Source organism: Trachinotus anak, unplaced genomic scaffold, assembly GCF_046630095.1.
Source record: "Trachinotus anak isolate AG129_WGS33_773 ecotype Australia unplaced genomic scaffold, CSIRO_AGI_Tana_v1 ptg000001l, whole genome shotgun sequence".
NCBI lineage: Eukaryota > Metazoa > Chordata > Actinopteri > Carangiformes > Carangidae > Trachinotus > Trachinotus anak.
This window is the reverse complement of record NW_027273852.1, coordinates 16282425-16303468: the sequence shown is the minus strand read 5'-3', so window position 1 is coordinate 16303468 and position 21044 is coordinate 16282425. Positions and strand designations below refer to the sequence as shown.

The following is a 21044-nucleotide window of genomic DNA, read 5'->3' as shown; positions in this document are numbered from 1 at the left end:
CTTTCTCTTTTCTCCTTTTAACATGTACACAATTTCCTCTGCAGTTTCCGCCGACTGTTTATTGCTGCTGCTGCATGTTGGGCAACTCCTTCAGGCTCTTGGCTTTCACAGACAGTGGTTTTGCAGTTAATACTGGTGGTGTAAACGTATCTACTTTTTCTTTATTTACTGATATGCTTGTGGCTCTTATCACTGTACGTTCACAGTTTGAAAACATACTTTGTCTCAAAGCTAGTGACTATGAAAGTAGGGAAATTTAACCCATTTACATCTTCCTCTTGTGAGTGCAGTCTCCATTTACAGTCAGTAAACATTTTTGAATTCAGACAAACTGTTATAAACCAATATCCAAATACACTTTAGTTCCCAAACAAAGCACACTTTGTCTTTTGATTTAACAGCCAACAACTAATAATTATTTTAGCAATTAATACATCAATGAATTAAGATCTCTCAATCAACTGTCAAAATTATTGACACATGTTCATCTCATGTACAACAATCATCTTCTCAAATTTGTTTGGTCCAAAATCCTAAAGGTATTCGTTTGATGTTTTTACTTGAGAAATTACAGAAATGATTAATTGTTTGTCAAAGTTTTTATTTTTGCTATTATACTAAATTGTCTTCAGGATGAAAACGTGTGAATCCTGAGAATTTTTGTGAAATGTAAAAATGAGGAAACGTTTTCAATATGTGTTTACAGATAAATTGCCTGTGAAAGGTCTAGTCATTCGTGGGCTTAAAACTGAGACCTGAACCCAAACCTCAGCCCAGCCCCGCCCCGCCCAGCCCAGCCCAGCCCAGCCCCGCCCCTCTGATATCAGACAAAATGGCCTAAAAAGAGCTTGTGAAAGGAGTCAGACATTTATCACAAAAATTTAGTGAAATTAAATAATATGCTTTACAGATATAAATTTATACATTTGTATTTCGTGTTAAACATACATTAAAGCATCCCAGACCTATACTTTGCACTCCTTAGACTTTATATTGCAGCATTTCATATTAAGTGTATATAAAAAAAGCAAATTTTCTTCATCCTTTAACCTATTAGAGAAAAGCCTCAACATCTGTATATGATTCTCCTTTGCTGAAAACAACCTCAACCACACTTGGAGGAGCCTGTTCCTTGAGGTATCATCGGAAAAGTAAAAAATGTATCTTGATACAATTAGAAAAGACATGATTATGTAAACATCAATAACATTGGTGAGGAGTGCTTGGTTTTAAAAGGTTTGATATAAAGATATTAAGGTTTGAACTTGAGGGCAAACTCCTCCAGCACAGCCAGAAGCTTCTCCTCCTCCTGTGGTGTGGACCTGGAGGAGGCCAAAGGCAGGTGTGTCGCCACCGCTTTGCGATCTGGAAGAAATCATATGGAAATATGAGACAACACTAAAGACCCTGTACCACAAATACGTGTTAGATACAATGCTAACATTCTGCGAAACAATGATTTAAATGTAAGTGTTACGGTATCATAGAAACAAGACATAGTCCTTGATTACTGAATCATAATTATATCACAATCGCTGTCCTCCCTTTACAAGAAGCCTGTTTATGGCTCAGTGATGTGGTGCAACATGTTTCATCTGCCTCTGACACGCCCAAAGACAGAAATTAAAGTCTCTAACAGAACATATTCTTACAAATATAACTGTCTCCAGGGCTCTGTGTAATTAAGTACATTTACTCAACTACTGTATTTAAATAATAATATGCACTACTTGAGTATTTCTATTTCGTGCCACTTTCGTGCTACTTTTTAACTTAAAATTAAGATTTTACACACAAAACGTATAACCAGCTCATGAATATGACGCATTGTTATAGAATAAACAAACTAACAGGATATAAATTTGTCAACAGAACAATAACAAAAGAAGCTAACAGCACTGTAATGAATCAGAATTAATGATCTAATTATGTGCTATATACCAGCGTAACGCTTGGTCACAGCAGATACGTTGGCTCGTCACAGCCTGAAGATCACAGGTGTGTTTAATTAGCTCGCTGTGTAAGCTCACTGGGGCACCGGACGGTCGGAGCCGTCGTTCATGTCATTAATTACACCTGAGCTTTTCCTGCTTGGACAATTTCAAATGTTTGCTGTGAAAACTCTATTGGGCACTTAGTACTTTTACTTGTACTAGTATTACAAAAGTACTATTTTCAGTGCAGGACCTTTACTTGTAATGGAGTATTTTTTCAGACACTTAATGTAAAAGCTGCATTGATTCTGCTGACCACCGGGGGACAACTGAACAAGCTGGTAACACAGCATTTATATGAATTTACACATCCAGCAGATCTGAAGCAACATTATCATTAATTTGGAGTTATGGAGTGTTTGTGTCCACTTGATGAATGTAAGTCCAATATTCCCTCTCCTTTTACCTCCACCTCCTCCTAAGAAAAGTATCTGGCTGCTAAGGGGTAGGCAGGTGGGAGTGGGTTTATTAGAGCTTGTTTTCTGAAAACTGCTGCTGCTGGAAACAGGACTGATGAGACTGGCCCATACAGTGAATAGGTTAAATGCTCTATGGAGCTGCAGAGTTGATGATAATTCTCTGTGGGTTTGCTCTGAAGTCACACTTCAACATCCACTTCTGTTGTTAAGATGGAGATGGGCGGAGCTGAATAGCTGGGTTTATGAATGCGATTTGTTTCTGACCCTGGAAGAAGAGTCCACTGGGCTGCTTTACGGCAGCTGGAGACACAGCGAGCCACACCGTGGTGTCGGCACCCATGGCCTCCGTCCTCAGCTTGGACTGCATCTTAGCGTGGAAGGACGGCATGGACGACTGCACGGCTACAGAGAGAAAAACAAGACTGCAAATCAGAAAAGCAGCATTTTCTATCACATGTGCAAGTTGTTCACAGGGTATAATTCAAAACCTTTAATGTGAAGTGAACACAAAGAGCTTGGTCTTAGTGCTCAGTCCTTATTACCGTCTACAACAAAGTACGCAGCAGTGATTTTGTTTTACTATCAGCGTCACCGGGGGCCGTTGCTCTTTTATTTTCTAGTATGTTGTTTTGTTTTTTTTTTTTGTTTTTTTTTTAATTCATTATAATTATGTCTACTCAGCTGTGACAAGATATTGCTTAGTTTAACTGGTACTACACCTACCAACAGAAAAAAGTCCAAATGTAAACTGTCCACAGTGTAGTCTCGACTGAAAAAATTGCTGTTAAATTTTTAAACATAATCTTTTAATACAAAATTCTTTTACCCTCTGTTGTATTGAGGTGAAAACTGAAATCTCAAAACCTAGACAGATAAAACCAAGATTACATCCATCTGTCTCCTCAGTCTGCTTTCATTCGCAATAGTCCTTTCTTTTGTTTACCTGGTGTGTCTGCCCAGCCAGGGTGCATGGAGGAGAAGTGGATCTCTTTGTGTTGAGAAGCCCATCTCTCCGTCAGAATCACCTGCTGTCTCTGGCACAGTGAAAACACAGAAACACTTCAACAAGGATGGATACATGCCACAATCACTTCTGTTCAGCTCTCTGGCACACAGTTGTTGTAAATCAGTCAAAGTCTTACTTTGTTCTGAGCGTAGGCCATGGTGCCATCAAACGTCCCCTTCTCAAACTGGAGGTTGTCCATGTTCAGCTTCTGAGTGAGCATGCCGCCTGACGACACCGTGACCTGCGAGGAGATGGGAGCAGGTATTGATTTTTACTTTTAATAATGCACAGTTTGAGTCTGCCTCTACACCTGACAGTAATTTGTTTGTGAGGCATAATTTTTGACATGAAGAGCATTTTCTTCAGTTTAAATTTAACCAACCACTCTGGGGTCTTCAGCCTTCTTCAGTGCAGGTATCAGCGCTGTGGTCAGGATGTATGTACCTGGAAATACAGGTAGGCACAGAGGACAGTTCAGTAACATTTACCTGCTCTATCTGCTATAGCTGAGAATCCAGTAATCTTTAATCTTATTTGCTTATTATTTAATCTTATACTGCCTGATGATTTTAAGTATTATTCCATTCAATTTATACCTTATTTAGACAAAGTCCTTTTGCACTGCTTTTCTTTAGACAACATTTACAGAGAATTTCTTTATCTAACCCAACAAGCAGTGGTGGAGGAGGTATTCAGACCCTTTATTTAAGTAAAAGTAATTATACTGCACTCAGAAATTACTCTATTACAAGTAAAAGGTCCCCATTCAAAATTCTACTTGAGTAATAATGTATTACATTATTACCTGGTACATGTACAAAACTACTCATTTTGCAGAATGGCACAGTAGGAGTCATTATTATCATTTTTAGGACTGAAGGAATGCCCCTCTTAGATTAACTGAAAGAAAAGTTACAAATTCTTTTGTGTTACTGGTGACTCACATATGTTCCAGCATGTGTAGCTTTGGACAACTCAACATAAACAGATCTGCATAACAGATCTGCAGGGCATTAGATCCTTAATTATGCATCATATCTTATAGGTTGAGTTTTATATGTACAATCAAAGAAACTATTAAAATGGAGTATTATAGTATAGTAGTGTAATAATATTCCCTCTGAATGTAGTGGAATAGAACTATCACGTAGTATAACTTGGAAATAATGGAAGTAAAAGAATCTACAAAAGTGTAGTTAAGTATACCGCTTTTGTAAATGCACTTGGTTATTTTCCACCACTATAGACAAGGAATGTTTTTGTAAAAGAAAAGGTGTTCACAGTCAGCAGAGTAAGTTATTGTCCATAATTGATTATTGGTATCAAACTGACTGATAGCAATGTGTCTGCAGCACGGAGCACTGGAAATTGTCAAATACCTAAAATCAGCACCAAATGTTACATGAGACAAATCAAAATCAAAATCTGACACAATCTTATTTACATAAAGTTCTTGTTTTAACATTTACATTTTTAGCTTCCTTTGCCAAAAGAACAAGTTAGGGTTAGAGTTAAAATTAGGAGTTTTGAAGAAAAACATGTTTATATAAGCTGTCTAAAAAATTTATTGTTATGGAATCTATAATTAATATACTGACACATACTGCATTGGAACTAGTATTAAGAAATACTTCTCATTACCAAGTGTATTTGTGGCAAAGTTCTTCTCCAAACCCTCCTCAGTTAACTCTCTCTGGTTGACCATGCAGCCTGCATTGTTGATCTGGCGAACATGACAGGTGATTAAAATTATCATTCAAGAAACCAGTGTGTGTATTTCAGATGATCCAGCAAAGACCTCCAGACACCCACCAGCACATGTACACTGTTGCTTTGTGAGAAGTTCTGGGCAAACTCCCACACTTGTCTCGCACTGGACATGTCGACAATGTGGATGTGAACATTCTGGAAATAAAAAGGAAACTGTTAAACCTCTGTCCTTACAGACTGAAATTGAACTTTATATTCAAAAGAAAATAATATAAAAGATGGATTTTTCCATATGTGATATATAGACATATGGTGTAATGTGAATCTAGTGATCATTCTACTAAACATTAGAAAATAGTGAAAAAAAGACAACACAAAAGACAACACAAGCTCCCAGTGCACATCCCAATGTGATGTGCACAAGCAGCCTCTTTTTTTCCAACCAACAGTCCAAAAGCCATAAATATTGAATTTACAATGACATAAACAGAGAAAAGCAGCAGATCTTCACATTTGACAAGCAAGGAAAAAACAATAGCTGACATTTTTGCTTGATAAACAGTTACTTGATTATTTTTATAAATTCAGAATTTTCTGCCAGTCCACTAATTGCTCAATAATTTCACCATAAAAAATCATTACCACAGTAATTTCTCCTCTTTAGATAATGATGCTAATAATACCACTACATTATTACATTTAAAACCTACATGAAAGATTTGTTGCCTTGCTTCCTTTGCATTTTATCTGATATTTATTTGATGTTCTGACTTGTGTTTAATGTTTTTTTCACTCATGAGACTGCACTGTCATGTCAATGATTCGTTACATTAGATCAATGAGGAGGTGAATCCATAAGTGAACAAGAGCAAATAATAGCCTCCATTCTGTTAGTTAAACAACATTTAACTCTGTGACCACATCTCCTGCAGAAGGAGATGAAACACAACAAAGACAAGTGTCCCTTAAAGCTGAAAAATAAACGCACATGCATCAGTGTTTCCAGCAGGCCCACAGTGCTCTCTGCTGGACAAACCATGCAACAAGTCATACACATGCTCGGTGCTGCCATTTCTGTCCGCATAGCTGCATCAGTTGGGCTCCACTGCTAACAATGTTCCTTTAAAATATGTTCATAGTTACGCATTAATAACTTGGTAATTTACAGAAATATTAATCAAAAGCATGTGATATTTGTTGGTTCTAGCTACAACAATAATGTTTTGTTGAATCCTCAGTTATAGGATGAGTATTGTGCATTATATAAAGTGTTTAATAATATATATATTATTCCTTAAAACACAAGCAGCGCTAAAGTTTAACAGGGTTTGGTTTGTTGACAATCTAATGTCTGTTTGTAAAATAAAAATACAACATATTAGATTTTGTCAGGGGATTTATTTAGTAGGATTTATTTCTATGATTGTCCCTAGTTGGGCAATACGATGACATACTCCACTGTATACCATGAGATGACTGCTCTCCTTTTATATCTCACTGTAAACATTAAGCAGTGTGTTACTGCAGGGAGTCCTCAGTCAGTTAAATTTATTCATAAAGCCTGCAATCACATATGGGTCTCAGAGGGCTTTCCAATCAGTACACCACACGACACCCTTTGACTCTCAATTTAAATAAGATAAAAACAAAAAATCCCTTTAAACAGCAGTAAAACTGGTGAAACCTCAGGAGCAATAATCCCTCCTCTTGGACATGCAACATATTTCTCACCTGATTTTTACTCCGTTCCACAATTTCATCTTTGGCTGCTTCTGCTCGGCCCTTGTTTCGACACACCATGTGAACGATTCCCCCTGCACACGCGAAACAAAAACACACGAGTGGACAAGCCAAACATAACTTCCACCACCTTAAAGATTGAACCTCTGCATGTAGTTATTTTCAGAAATGGGCCGATGTACTGATCAGGTTTCAATCAATGAAACTTTACTTGAAAACTGCAGTTAGTGCAGTTCAAAGTGTTTTATAGGTGAATGACATGACATTAACAGAAAAAAACTATGGTATGAATTAAATATAGAAATACAAAAATAAAATATTAAATAAAATGGGTAAAAGACAATCATCATACAATAGCCATAAAACAGAATCACTGCTCTTTAAGGTTTTGTCGGAGATATCATTTGGAGGTAGTCGGGGTCAGATTGTGACCACATCTCTGAAAAGGTGTTAATGCAATCTGTGATGCAATCCATATGAGCATATTCATAAGAAAATATAACTCTTCCTGCTCGTTTAAGCAAACTCAGCAACAGCTACAAGCAGAGGTAGTAGCTAGAAAATCTCCCCTACAAAAAACAAACAAAAAAAAAATCCATCCATGGCACTGCTTTCCTAACAACTAATAATGGCATCTGATCACAATACAAACCTAATCAAGATAACAGGGTTGCTTATTAACACCAGGTGTCAATGCAAAGGCCTGGGGAACAAATGCCATTATCCAGACACAGATTACAGTTAAATCAGGTATAGTCTAAATGGAGCCCTGAACAGCTCGAGCTATAACAGCTGGAGTCCGACTTTCAATTCAATTCAATTCAATTCAATTTTATTTGTATAGCGCCAAATCATAATATACATTATCTCAAGGCACTTTACAGGGTAAGGTCAAGACCTTACTTTGTTACAGAGAAAAACCCAACAGTTCCCACAACGAGCAAGCGCTTGGCGACAGGGGGGAGGAAAAACTCCCTTTTAACAGGAAGAAACCTCCAACAGAACCGGGCTCAGGGTGGGCGGCCGTCTGCCTCGACCGGTTGGGTTTAGGAGAAGATAGAAAGAGGGGGAGGGGGAGGAGAGGGGAGAGAAGAGAGAGAGAAGAGGGGAGAGAAGAGAGAGAGAGTGTCCTGCACTTCAGTAGAACTAAAATGTTAACTGACCTCTGTTGAACACTCACCTCTATTGGCGATTTCCTGTGCTGTGGCTTTTCCTATCCCACTGTTGGCACCTGTTATCATGAAGGACCTCCCACTCAGGTTAACATCCAGGTCTGCTGGGGCAAAATGCTTTGCTGCAGCTTCATAGCCACTCCTGTCAGGAGCAAAGAGCAGCACAGTGAGTGCAGCACAAACACACACCAGCACCAATATTCGTGCATGTTCTGATGTGACACTGGGGCAGAGGCGTCTCCTTTTCTTTCCTGCAGATATTCAAACTCTGCTCTGTTTTCTGTCAGTTTGGTTTTTTTTTTAGCAACAATGATGAGTCGATTAATCAATATTACCACAAATTACTTTGTTTTGAGAAGCAGTTTCCTCCTAATCACTTTTAACAAACTGCATCAGTGAGGATGCAGCTCATTTTAAAATGTGTTAAAGGAAATATGGATATAGATAGTACTAGGAATACTAGACAATTAGTTCACAGTCAAAAACAAAACAGCCAGTAATTCTCCTGTAAAGTAATCATATAAGTCAACAAACAAGCAAAAACGTTTGGAAAACCAGTAAAAGTATCTATTATTATTTCTTATTTTTTCCAGGGCTTCCCAGCACTGTATAACATGAATTCCTAATGATATAATTAATTAATGGACTCAGATAAGCCTCATGCAATGAATCGACAGATTAACTAGTGGAAAATAAGCAATTTTCATCAAATTTTCAAACTTTTGAAATTGGAGACTTTTTTCTATTAGAGAAAACTGAGCTCAGTGATTTGTAAAACTTGTTTTCGACTAGTTGCACCCTTCGATATCCCATACAGCACTGCGTTAACTGCACAACCGTAGTAGCTGATGATATCACTGACAAAGCAACATATGACTTCAGCACTGAGAGGGCAGTCTGAGGGCAGTCCTCAGGGGTAACACAACATGAGAAGGATCAGGTCAATGTTACGCAAACCATAAATACCACAAGACGTTTGACTACTTCACTGACATCTCGGTAGAAACGACACACGCTCCGCTTACTTTGTATATTCCTGCAGTCCTTTCACAAACCACACGGCATTCCTGTAAATCGACATTTTCGACTCTCGGTCGTCTGCAAGAGGTGCTCTGCTGAAGACGACAGGGTGGACACAGTTTCATAAGAATGACTGGAGGTGGTTATGTAGTAATGTGGGCGGAGAGTCACATGTACGACCGCCGGAAGTAAATGATAAACAACTTCACAGCGCCCCTGGTGGGTTTATACGTTTATTACTGTCCCCACATGAAATAAGCAGACAGCCGGCGACCCTGTTAGGTCAACGTGTGAGAAATGAAGCATTTCTGAAAGATACACGACAGTCAGTGCGAGACCGTAAAACTGTAAATACTTGAAGGACTGACTCCGCCCCACCCAGCACAGTTGTCAGGATGGCCGAGTGGTCTAAGGCGCCAGACTCAAGGTTGAACCTTCCTGAGAACCGGGACTTCTGGTCTCCGAATGGAGGCGTGGGTTCGAATCCCACTTCTGACAATACCTTTTAGCACCTGTGGTATGTCCGTTGTTTTGGGAGAAATGGTATCACGTTGCACCATCGACTCGTCCAAACCAACCCACCTACGTATTATTTACGTCGACACAATGTGTGTAATCACCAAGTTGTTGGATATTTCAGCACTGAAGGACAATATCAGCACAGGTGCTCCATTCTGTGGCGCTGAATTAAGGACCCGAGTAGTGGCTCAATTAGTTCAAGTGCACAAGGGCGATAAAAGCGAGGTCTGACGATGACGATAAAACGATAATAGCGATCTGATAATGTCGGGGGGCAGATCTGTCTCAACTACAGATGCATTAGCGACCTCTGCTGATGAAAGATGGGGACTCAAAAGCTTACAGCACCTGGTATTCCCAGGCGGTCTCCCATCCAAGTACTAACCAGGCCCGACCCTGCTTAGCTTCCGAGATCGGACGAGATCGGGCGTGTTCAGGGTGGTGTGGCCGTAAGCGACAGCAGCCTGTGCACATAGGCTCTTTATAGACGCTAAAACAAAACAGCAAACTATTTCCTGAGTTGTTTTGGTGACCACATGACTTTCCTTCCTGTTCCCCTGACACGACGATGGCGGTGACACGATTTAGAAATACCATGAACAGACCAAATCCAGCCACACAGTCAGTCTGACAGAGGCTCCGGCTCTCGGCCTGTCAGCTTACCTGTCTCCATATGTCCAGTGTTCAGCGCAAAAGTTGTGTCGCTTTGTTAAACTAAGTCTTCTCTGGTAGTGTCACATTATGTGACACGATACGCCATAACGCACCAAAGCTGATGAGGCATTATTAAAGCTATTTATTTCCCTGAAGATCAGCACAAAACTCCGTATCTGCAGACATCCCTGAGCAGCAGTCAAACAGCCTTCTAGCGGGAGGCTGAGCACAGTTGTCAGGATGGCCGAGCGGTCTAAGGCGCCAGACTCAAGGTGACAAACCTTCCTGAGAACCGGGACTTCTGGTCTCCGAATGGAGGCGTGGGTTCGAATCCCACTTCTGACAATACCTTTTCCTCTGTACGATAAACAAGACGTGAAGCCCTGAGAGTCTCCTACCGTCTCACACATACTATGTTTTCTTGGGACATTGAATTAAAGTCTAAGATTACACTTTATAATGAAGTCAAATTTATAAAGTCTTTAAAAGCTGCGACTAACTACTTTTTGATGGTTAATAAATCATTTACAAACACTTCACAGATTTGTTACATGCTATCAATAACTTATGGGTTGCCAGGTTGTGGAAAGACATCCACCAGCATGACACTTTACTGTAGATTTATTAGGGTGTCCCCCCAACAAAAAAGGATACACACATACACATACTGCTCTTATTTATTCTTAAATTTCTGCATAGACATAACATTTCATGTCTTACACAAATAAACATGGGGCGTGAACAACCATTTGTTATATGTATGTTAGTAAATCAGTGTACTCTTTTGATTCATTGCGTATTAAGTAGCATGACACTGTACTGTCTGTTTTTTGTGGTCCAGATGCCCTGAAGCCCCTTTTGAGAAGGCAAGTATTCAGTCCATCGGATTAGTCTCCCAAATAGCATATTAAGCAACTAAGAAAAGATAACTTTGTCATGTTGGAGGAGGACTTTCCACAACCTGGCAACCCAAAAGTTGTACTTATCAATTTATTGTACCTGCTCTATAAAAGTAAATAATTTGACCAATAATATATAAATTAATTACAACTTATATGCCAATGTTTTACACTGATGTTCCTAATCAATCTGAAATAGTAGACACATTTTTATTTTAATACCTTTGTATATAATAAATTAAAACATTTGCATAATAACTAACCAGGCATAATGTGAGAACAGCCTACAAGTATGATGATTATGAAAATAACTATAGCCTAAATATGTTCATGTGTGACATAAATATATGTTTGCCTAACATAAATGTAATATATAAAATATATAAATATGATACAGAATACAGTAAAATAAGAGAACTGTGGCCTGAAAGAGAATGACAATTTATGTTTGTCACTTGTGTATTATCATTATTTTAGATTGTCTTTATGTATGTATACATACATTACTCACAAACTCAATAAAACTTCACATGTACAGCAAAGACATTTGGACACAGAGCTGAGCTGGTTAAAAATCGTGGACAACAATTCATTGCTTTTTGCCTCTTAAATGATGTGTGTGTATTCTTGGTTTTGTTTAATTATTTTATTTATATTTTGTTTCTTTGGTTTTATTGCAGTATTTTCAGATTTGAAAAGACTATATTGAGTTTTTTTTTTTTTTTTACTTGTAAAGCATTGTAAATGTTTCTCTTAAATAAATAGTCCTTGAATATGTTTGATTCATCTGAACTTTGGACAACAAAAGTCTGATCTCGGAAGTTAAGCCTGGTTAGTACCTGGATGAGTGACCACCTGGGAATACCAGGTGCTGTAAGCTTTTTATCCCCATCTTTATTCAGCAGAGGGCACAGCTGCATCTGTAATTGAAAACCCATTTATCTTACAGTCTGTATCTCTGTGTCATGTTTTGATGTTTTATGTAGGTTGACGAAAATGTCATTGTGGGTTCCCTCTCAAAGTATACACATTTCACCTGAAAACAGGCGCTTCTCAGTGAGCTGTTTTAATGCATTTTGGGTAACAGTGGACTAACTGATAACACCAAATAGCCCAACATGCTTTATCAGACTATACATAGACAGAGAATTCTTGTTAGATGGATCAATTCATTTTTGCTTTTGTCTGTTTGGATTTGAATATAAAAGAATTTCAGATGATTGATTTCCATATTCAAAATCAGTGGCGTCTCAGCAAGTATAGAGAGCTTGAGTATATCAGACAGTTTGGCTCACCACCACCCGTCCGTGAACACGCCTGATCTCTAATCTAGAGAGGAATGTCTCCCTCTCTTAAAAAACAAAGAATGGTTTCCAGGATATTGTATATGATTTGAAAAAGGTTCTCCTGCAAAATCAACATGATACATTTCTGAAATACTACAAAGATGTATCATTGCAAGACATTTCTGGCAGTGGGCTGTATTTAGCAGTGTGAACTATGTGCTTTGCATTGTACCACTGTTTTATTTGAGGCGTTTATTTATTACGTGGTGTGAGGATGCCCCTGTAAAGTGTACAGTGCTGCTAATTTAGCTTTTCTTTTTTTTTTTTTTTAATGTTAGGTGTTTGTATGGAGCCATCTGCATCTCCAGTGGTCTGAGTGTTGGTGAGCCAAAGACAATTTTCCACTCTAGTGGACATTAAAGATTTATTCTATTCTATTCTTAAAAAAAAAAAAAGACAGAACAGCGCCCTCTGCTGATGAAAGGTGGATTAAAAAGATAACTTCCCACTGTATGACACTAAGTGCGGCATCTGTAAATGATGTGAGCCTCCAGATAGTCCCCTCCCTTTCAGCCAATCAAATACTAGCATGCCTAAATCCTCCTCTGGGACGAATTATTTTATATGTCTAATCCAAAGCTGCCGATCCCTTGGTCAGAATATCTTTATCAACCACACTCTTCCACATTTTATCATTTCATCTGTTGCCAGTGTGTGTGATCCACAAACACTCTGTGTTTCTCAACAAATCTCAACAAATCTGAATGAGGACAGAAACTGCGGCAGAAGGTCAGTGAGCCAGTTGTAGGATCACGACCGAGCTTCACGTGCACGTCGACGTGAAAGCGCACCTGTGCAGCCTCTGCACCTAATTAACCGGATATAATGGCGCAGCTGTGCAGCGCCTCCAGCTTGTCAGGCCGCAGCTTTGTGTCGTCTGGCGGCAGGGAGAAGGTGAGCGGGCCGGAGCGCTGCCATGGCGTCCGCACTGATGGCCTGGGTTTGGATCGGTTTTACTCTAGCCCGGCTCAACAGCGCAGGGAGCCACGGGTACGCACACGGACGTCTGGCCGACCAGGGCGACCTATACGACGGCAACGAGCAGCCGCTTGAGGCGGCGCGGGAGGACTGGACCGACCGAAGTTTCCCAGCGCCGGTTTGGTATTTCCTCAAAGGTGAAACCTGCTGCTCACGTCTTTGTTTTTGGTTAACCGAAAAAAAAACAGGCATTTAAACAGTTTTCATCGGCCAGCCTACAAAAGAGCTGTGTTTTCAGCCCCATATCCCTCCAGTCGTAAAAGGCTGGAAGGCTGGGAGCAAACTCCAAATCAATGTTTATCCTACTTTCTTAATCATGTGCTATTTATTTTGGCCTATATAGTATCAAAACTTCAGACCACATCAATGTAATGTAATTTTCTAAATTGGCCATTTGTCCTTTTTTTTAAAAAAAATAATTTCTGAATCTGAAGAATGTACAGGTCTTGTTACGCCTCAATGCAAATTTTTAAAACTTTTTTTTTGTAACATTACACAGTTTAAACTTGCCCCCTTTCCATTTAGTGTTTGAGCAAGGACTCTATTGTTGACTGTTAAAGCATTGCCATGTCACAATGTCAGTGCATCATTCAATATGACCTTTTGTTGAGTTACAAGCTATTTATATTCAGTTGTTTTGACCTGATAACAATTAGTGCAGATAACTTATTTTTTAAAAACCATTTTTATTTCCCTTTTTAGCTTAATCTCTGGCATTATCACATCTCCCCATGTCCCCAAATACCTTGCCTGACTTTCAAAACCAATTCATGGTTTAATGAACATCCATTTGGCAGGTGGATCATTTTAGTCAAGATGGCTCCCTGCACAAAAACCACCTATGGTAATTTGTCATTTTGTATGGATTAAACCAGTGGTTCCCAACCTAGGGTCCGCGCCCCCCACTGGAGGGGGAGGGGGAGATATCCAAATGGATAATCAAGACTGCATATACCCACTAAAAAAATAAAATGATTTTTGCAAGATCGCAATCGACCACTGTAGGATCAGCTGACTGACGCGTTTTGGATCTAAACGGCGTACCTGGCGGACACGTTCACTCTCTGCAATGAGACGAGCAAGCGGACGCAGCGGCCTGAATCAAAGGTCATGCTGTGCAAAGACGCTCTGGACGCTTTTGTAGGCGAACTAGAATACAGAGCTGGAAAAATGTCAAAATCAGATTTACAGCATTTTCCACTGCTGCTGAAGCAGTGTGCTGGCACTGTGCGTGTGTGTGTGTGTTCTGTTAAGTTTAATGTTGAACTCTCTTGAAAAGAGACACAGTTTAATGTCCTTGCAATTATTATTATTTCTGTTTGCATTTTATACACCTGGTGATAAACAAAGGGAAAGAAAATTATATTCATCCATAGGTGCTGATGTATCATACTTTTTGTAAGGAGGAAGGCCTAATGTTAAGCTTATGTTTGAAGTTTAAATGTTTAGCTCTTGAAAATAGATATTTAATGTCTTTGCAGTTATTTTTTTATGTGGATTTGATACACCTGGTGACATAAAAGGAGGAATGAGAAACATTCATTTATATACATGGTAAACCAAAGAGGAGAAGGAAAAAAGCCTACAGTTCTTTATTTTTGCAAATAAAGATTTGTAATGAATTACTTTCTTTTGGTGCATGTGTGGGTAAGGGTGGGGGGGGGGCTGGCCTGTCTTGTATGCAAGCAAGGGGGCCTCCAAGGAAAAAAGGTTGGGAACCACTGGATTAAACAAGAGATATAACCTGTTAATTAGTGAACTTTGGATGTGCCAGTAGCCAGATTTTTGTTACCTCAGGACACAGCCAGACTGGTTGTTTTGCAGTCTTTGTGCTAAGCTAACTGTCTTCTGGCACTTGGCTCCATAGCTATTATATAGACATTCTCTTATCTAACTCTTTGCAAGAAAGCAAATAAGCTCATTTGCCAAAATGGCCAACTTTCCCATTTAACCATGGGCATAATTTGCTTTTTAAATTGGTTTTCTCATCCAAGGGAGAGAAAAAGGTCCAGAGACTTCAGATTTCAACCAGCCCCAATATCGCTGCAGTAAGGGAATACTCTTCCTGCGCTTTTCACTCATCAGATACACAAATCTGCGTATGGAAGGTATGTTTGATTCAAGCACCTGCAGTATGTGTTTGCCTTTAGAAAATGGAGTGAGTGCTCTTGTCAGAAGCCTAATGTTACTCCAATCTTTTCCACAGATGGGGCACGTTTGTTGTCGCTGCCAGACAGGTGTCACAGTTCGATTCACACTTACAGGTGGTGGTTGCTGGTAAAGCTTCCCAATACTGGCTGCCGGGTAAAATGTTTAATTCTTTGTCCAAACCATTGAGTACTAATTCTCAAACTCTATTTAACCATGTTATTCCTAGCCCATGATACCTTGCATTATTATTGGTGTCACTTATCTGTTAGTCGCTTCTCTGAACCGTCCTCTAGAATTAGCGCTATGCTATTAGGTGCCTTCCCTTTTCTTGTAAATTTTTTTTTAAGTAATGATGTGGGAACAGTGAAAACTTAAAGAATAGGCTGCTAATATTCTGTATTTTTTTTTTTTTTTTTTTTTTTAAAGTTAAGAAATATCATAAAATGACCAAGACCAACAATTAATGGATTTTTCCTGTCAGGCCCTCTATAGTATTTGTCAAGCCTTTTTTGAATTTTAACTTTGTGAACCATTTTAAAAGATTTACATATGCAACAAGCTGCATGTTTGAATCTTTGTACTGCTTTGGAATTAAATGCAGTCATGACTTGTTTTTTGTTTGATACCTCTTACAATTAATGACAATTTTGTCTATCCCCAGGCTGGAGATGGAATTGGTTTCCACCCATTGAAGCTGCATTATTTTGACCGTCTACTGAAGGAGAACATGACGGGCGTGGCTCTCTGTGATGATCCAATTACAGCACCACAAGCAGTTCCACCATTGGTGACTTGTAGAGCAGCACATGTTACTGTGTCACTGCCTCGTGAAACAAAACTGAGGAAGGTGAAGGACCTCGGTAAGGACATGCTTGTTAGGAGCATGGTGATTGTGATGAATCAACTCTTAAACAAACACACAGCCTCCATACATTATTGTCTTACATGGTTATCATACCTAAAATGGTAGTGTTGCTTATACCCACCTGATGAATCTGAGTACAATAGCCACTCTTTCAACTCTAGTTTTTTTTTCTCTGACAAACTGTTGAGGAAAAATATATGGCTGAGGTGTTTGGCTTCCATTGGTAACTAGTCTCTTTTTATTGTCTGCCAATTGGCACTGGAAAGTAAAAGTCTTGGTTTGAGCTGGTATTGTACAGAAAAGTTTTTTTTTTTTTTTTTTTTTTTTTTTTGGTGCAATGGGTGGTTAGGAGATTGAGTTTGGATTTTTTTTTTTTTTTAATTTTTATTTATTTTTTGCTTCATGTGTATCTGAGCGTTTGCATAACACAGGGGACTTAAAAGAGGGGCACTTGGGGGTGCTAAGCCCTAAGAACATACATTAGCCTGTCAAACCCTAATCAAGACAACCAATATCACACTGAGTTCAGTAAAGCAAGTAGGTGAGGCTCTGATGTAATGCATATATTTTTTTTTTTTTTAATTGATCAGAGACAGCTTTAAATTGCTTGAACCATAATTATAAATTAAGCTTCTAAATGTTTGACGTGAGCACACACCTGCAAAGTAAATCTAAGATTTGATTTTAATTTTCTGTTTCGGCAGATTTTTTCACGAGGGAAGGATACTCAGTGAGACAACGAAAGACCCCTAGTACATTATTTGTGGATATATCAAAATTACCAGAGAGAGTAAGTAAAGTGCAAAACATTAAAAAAATAATATACAATAATGCAATAATTTAATGTGAAAACTAATATTAAGACTGTTCACAGGATTCTGGCTTTGAACTGGTTTATGTTGATGCTACTGGGAGACTCTGTGCAATGCTGGCAGCTTGTTATCCTCTGTTGCAAAAAAAAGTTGGGAGGCATCATGTTAGGAGAGCTCTAGATGAACCAGATTTATTCAACCTGTGGGGCTTTGATGAGGTTCCTGTTGAACCATTTGATCCAGAAACGACGCTGACGACACAGACTACAGCCAGCTCAGCAACAGATACAGACATAGTTATAATAGAGGAAAATTTTGCAGACTTCTATGATTTTTGGGGATTTGAAGAAATTCCTGAAGGGTCATACACTGGAACAGATGTAGAAATTCCAGGATCTACTGCTTCTACAACCTCAGCCTTCACTACTACTCCAGCCACGACCACAACTAGCGCATCTGCACTGGCCACACTAGAAACCCCAGACACAATGACTGCCACTACCACTGTAACTGCTATGACAACTACCACCACCACTACGGCTGCCGTGATTATCACCTCTGCTGCTCCGGCCACAATGACCACCAATGCTGCACCGGCCACAGTGACCACTTCCACTGTCGCTCCTGCCATAACGACCACCACAACCACCACCGCTCCTGCCATAACGACAACGACGATGACCACCACTGCCGCTCCTGCCATAACGACCGCCACTACCACCACTGCTTCTCCTGCTATAACCACCACTACAGCTCCATCTGCCGCGACAACCACCACCACAACTGCATCTGCTGTGACGACCACCACTACAGCTGCACCTGCCACGACGACCACCACCACAACTGCATCTGCTGTGACGACCACCACTACAGCTGCACCTGCCACGACGACCACCTCCACCACTACAGCTGCGCCTGCCACGACGACCACCTCCACCACTACAGCTGCGCCTGCCACGACGACCACCTCCACCACTACAGCTGCGCCTGCTACAACAACGACCACCACCACCACAGCTGCGCCTGCTACAACAACGATCACCACCACCACAGCTGCGCCTGCTACAACAACCACTACCACCACTACAGCTGCGCCTGCCACGACGACAACGACCTCCACCACTACAGTTGCGCCTGCCACGACGACGACGACCACCTCCACCACTACAGCTGCGCCTGCCACGACGACGACCACCACCTCCACCACTACAGCTGCGCCTGCCACGACGACGACGACCACCTCCACCACTACAGCTGCGCCTGCCACGACGACGACGACCACCTCCACCACTACAGCTGCGCCTGCCACGACGACGACCACCTCCACCACTACAGCTGCGCCTGCCACGACGACGACGACCACCTCCACCACTACAGCTGCGCCTGCCACGACGACGACCACCTCCACCACTACAGCTGCGCCTGCCACGACGACGACCACCTCCACCACTACAGCTGCGCCTGCCACGACGACGACCACCTCCACCACTACAGCTGCGCCTGCTACAACGACCGCCTCCACTACAGCTGCGCCTGCTACAACGACCGCCTCCACTACAGCTGCGCCTGCCACGACGACGACGACCTCCACCACTACAGTTGCGCCTGCCACGACGACGACGACCTCCACCACTACAGTTGCGCCTGCCACGACGACGACGACCACCTCCACCACTACAGCTGCGCCTGCCACGACGACGACGACCTCCACCACTACAGTTGCGCCTGCCACGACGACGACGACCACCTCCACCACTACAGCTGCGCCTGCCACGACGACGACCACCACCTCCACCACTACAGCTGCGCCTGCCACGACGACGACGACCACCTCCACCACTACAGCTGCGCCTGCCACGACGACGACGACCACCTCCACCACTACAGCTGCGCCTGCCACGACGACGACGACCACCTCCACCACTACAGCTGCGCCTGCCACGACGACGACGACCACCTCCACCACTACAGCTGCGCCTGCCACGACGACGACGACCACCTCCACCACTACAGCTGCGCCTGCCACGACGACGACGACCACCTCCACCACTACAGCTGCGCCTGCCACGACGACGACGACCACCTCCACCACTACAGCTGCGCCTGCCACGACGACGACGACCACCTCCACCACTACAGCTGCGCCTGCCACGACGACGACGACCACCTCCACCACTACAGCTGCGCCTGCCACGACGACGACCACCTCCACCACTACAGCTGCGCCTGCCACGACGACGACCACCTCCACCACTACAGCTGCGCCTGCTACGACGACCGCCTCCACTACAGCTGCGCCTGCCACAACGACGACGACCACCTCCACCACTACAGCTGCGCCTGCCACGACCACGACCACCTCCACCACTACAGCTGCGCCTACCACGACCACCTCCACCACTACAGCTGTGCCTGCCACGACGACGACAACCACCTCCACCACTACAGCTGCGCCTGCTACGACGACCACCCCAAGTGCCCCAACAACATACTCCACAACAGCCACAGCACAGGTCACCACCACGTCTTCTGCTGCACTTACCTCAACATCACCACCCCCGACTAGCAGTGTCTCCACTACTGCTGTTATGAGTCCCACAGCCACAACTGAAAATCCTGCCTCAACCACAACAGGCCCTGGCACTGCTGCTTCCTCCACCACATCAGGTGCCTCCTCCACTACAAGTGCAGGCTCGACGACAACTAGTGATGTCTCCTCCACCACATCAAGTGTCTCCTCTACTACGACATAGAGGAAGATTGACAGTGTGCAGATGAAGATTGGAACGTGAAAAACTGTGTACTAATAACTTGAGAAAATACTGATAGGAATCATTGAATGCATAATAAAGTATGTTTCATTTAAGTAAAATTTCTGTTTCTGTATTTCTATACATCTACATATATTTGTCTACATTTCTATTTTTCAGTGTCTTCCTTTCAACATTTCCATATATGTACATTTTCAAACTTTATATTTTTGGGCCTATTCTCAGTAACATTAGCATGATCCCTATTTTAAAAACCTCAGAATTGCTCTGAATATTGGTTTGAAATACATCTATGCATATTTCTTGATCTATTTTTTTACATACAAAAACATGATTGTCTTTAATTGCAAAGCAATATACTTTCAATGTTGAATAAACATTTAGGCAGATAAATTTGTAAATTTTTAATTTACTGTGTAGGTTTCTGCTACATGTTTTTATTTATTTTATTGGTGAAATAGTGACCAAAAATTGACAAACCTTTAAGACATAGTAGACAGATGTTGACATGAGACATTGGTGATTTAGTGTGACAAAGAAACGGAAGGGGAAAAAAAAATGTATGGGGTGACATAAAAGACAAGTGCTAACATATGTACTAGCAATAATATCAGGTTGCTATAGTGATGTTAGTACTGGAGTGGAGATGAGGCTACATTATGTGTTGGTTGTGGGTGTGTGTGTGTGTGTGTGTGTGTGTGGCGAGGGGTTGGGCCAACTGGACCCCTACACAGGTTAGACAACGAGATCCTCTGTCCGGGCCCCTGGCAATGCGCGTAGGGGCCCTTTCGGGACAGCGCGGATGGGTCACTACAGGACTGACCTCCACCCCAACCTTCTTTCTCATTATATATTTGTTTGGTTTTTGTTAATTTACTTACTTACTGCTACATGTAGTTATAGTAAAATTGTACATAAACTTGTAAGAGATACATTTTATGGCAGTGCTGTATTAAAACTCTTCTTGGCACTTTATGTAATTCCAGTT

General features: G+C 41.4%; 2 protein-coding genes and 3 non-coding genes across 5 annotated transcripts; 3 read left to right on the top strand and 2 right to left on the bottom strand.

The window, feature by feature from the left end:
• Positions 1–851: 851 nt before the first annotated feature.
• On the bottom strand, positions 852–9226 carry dhrs12 (dehydrogenase/reductase (SDR family) member 12). Its single transcript, XM_071480606.1, has 10 exons — positions 9067–9226; positions 8050–8183; positions 6861–6943; positions 5232–5324; positions 5061–5142; positions 3802–3863; positions 3556–3660; positions 3357–3447; positions 2678–2815; positions 852–1365 (listed from the first exon to the last, which is right to left on the bottom strand). Exons 1-10 carry the CDS (start codon positions 9120–9122, stop codon positions 1253–1255), a joined length of 957 nt encoding a protein of 318 aa, XP_071336707.1. The 5' UTR covers positions 9123–9226; the 3' UTR covers positions 852–1252.
• A 224-nt stretch (positions 9227–9450) lies between these two features.
• Positions 9451–9559, top strand: trnal-caa (transfer RNA leucine (anticodon CAA)). Its single transcript has 2 exons — positions 9451–9488; positions 9514–9559. It is a non-coding gene; the product is annotated as a tRNA-Leu (tRNA).
• A 357-nt stretch (positions 9560–9916) lies between these two features.
• LOC139625554 (5S ribosomal RNA) lies at positions 9917–10035 on the bottom strand. The gene has a single exon (XR_011691920.1). It is a non-coding gene; the product is annotated as a 5S ribosomal RNA (ribosomal RNA).
• Positions 10036–10468: 433 nt separating this feature from the next.
• On the top strand, positions 10469–10579 carry trnal-caa (transfer RNA leucine (anticodon CAA)). Its single transcript has 2 exons — positions 10469–10506; positions 10534–10579. It is a non-coding gene; the product is annotated as a tRNA-Leu (tRNA).
• A 2712-nt stretch (positions 10580–13291) lies between these two features.
• LOC139618219 (ice-structuring glycoprotein-like) lies at positions 13292–20038 on the top strand. The gene is made up of 6 exons (XM_071474015.1): positions 13292–13594; positions 15452–15565; positions 15664–15761; positions 16270–16468; positions 17178–17263; positions 17348–20038. The coding sequence occupies exons 1-6, from the start codon at positions 13396–13398 to the stop codon at positions 20036–20038; spliced, it is 3387 nt and encodes a 1128-aa protein (XP_071330116.1). The 5' UTR covers positions 13292–13395.
• The last annotated feature ends 1006 nt before the right edge of the window (positions 20039–21044 follow it).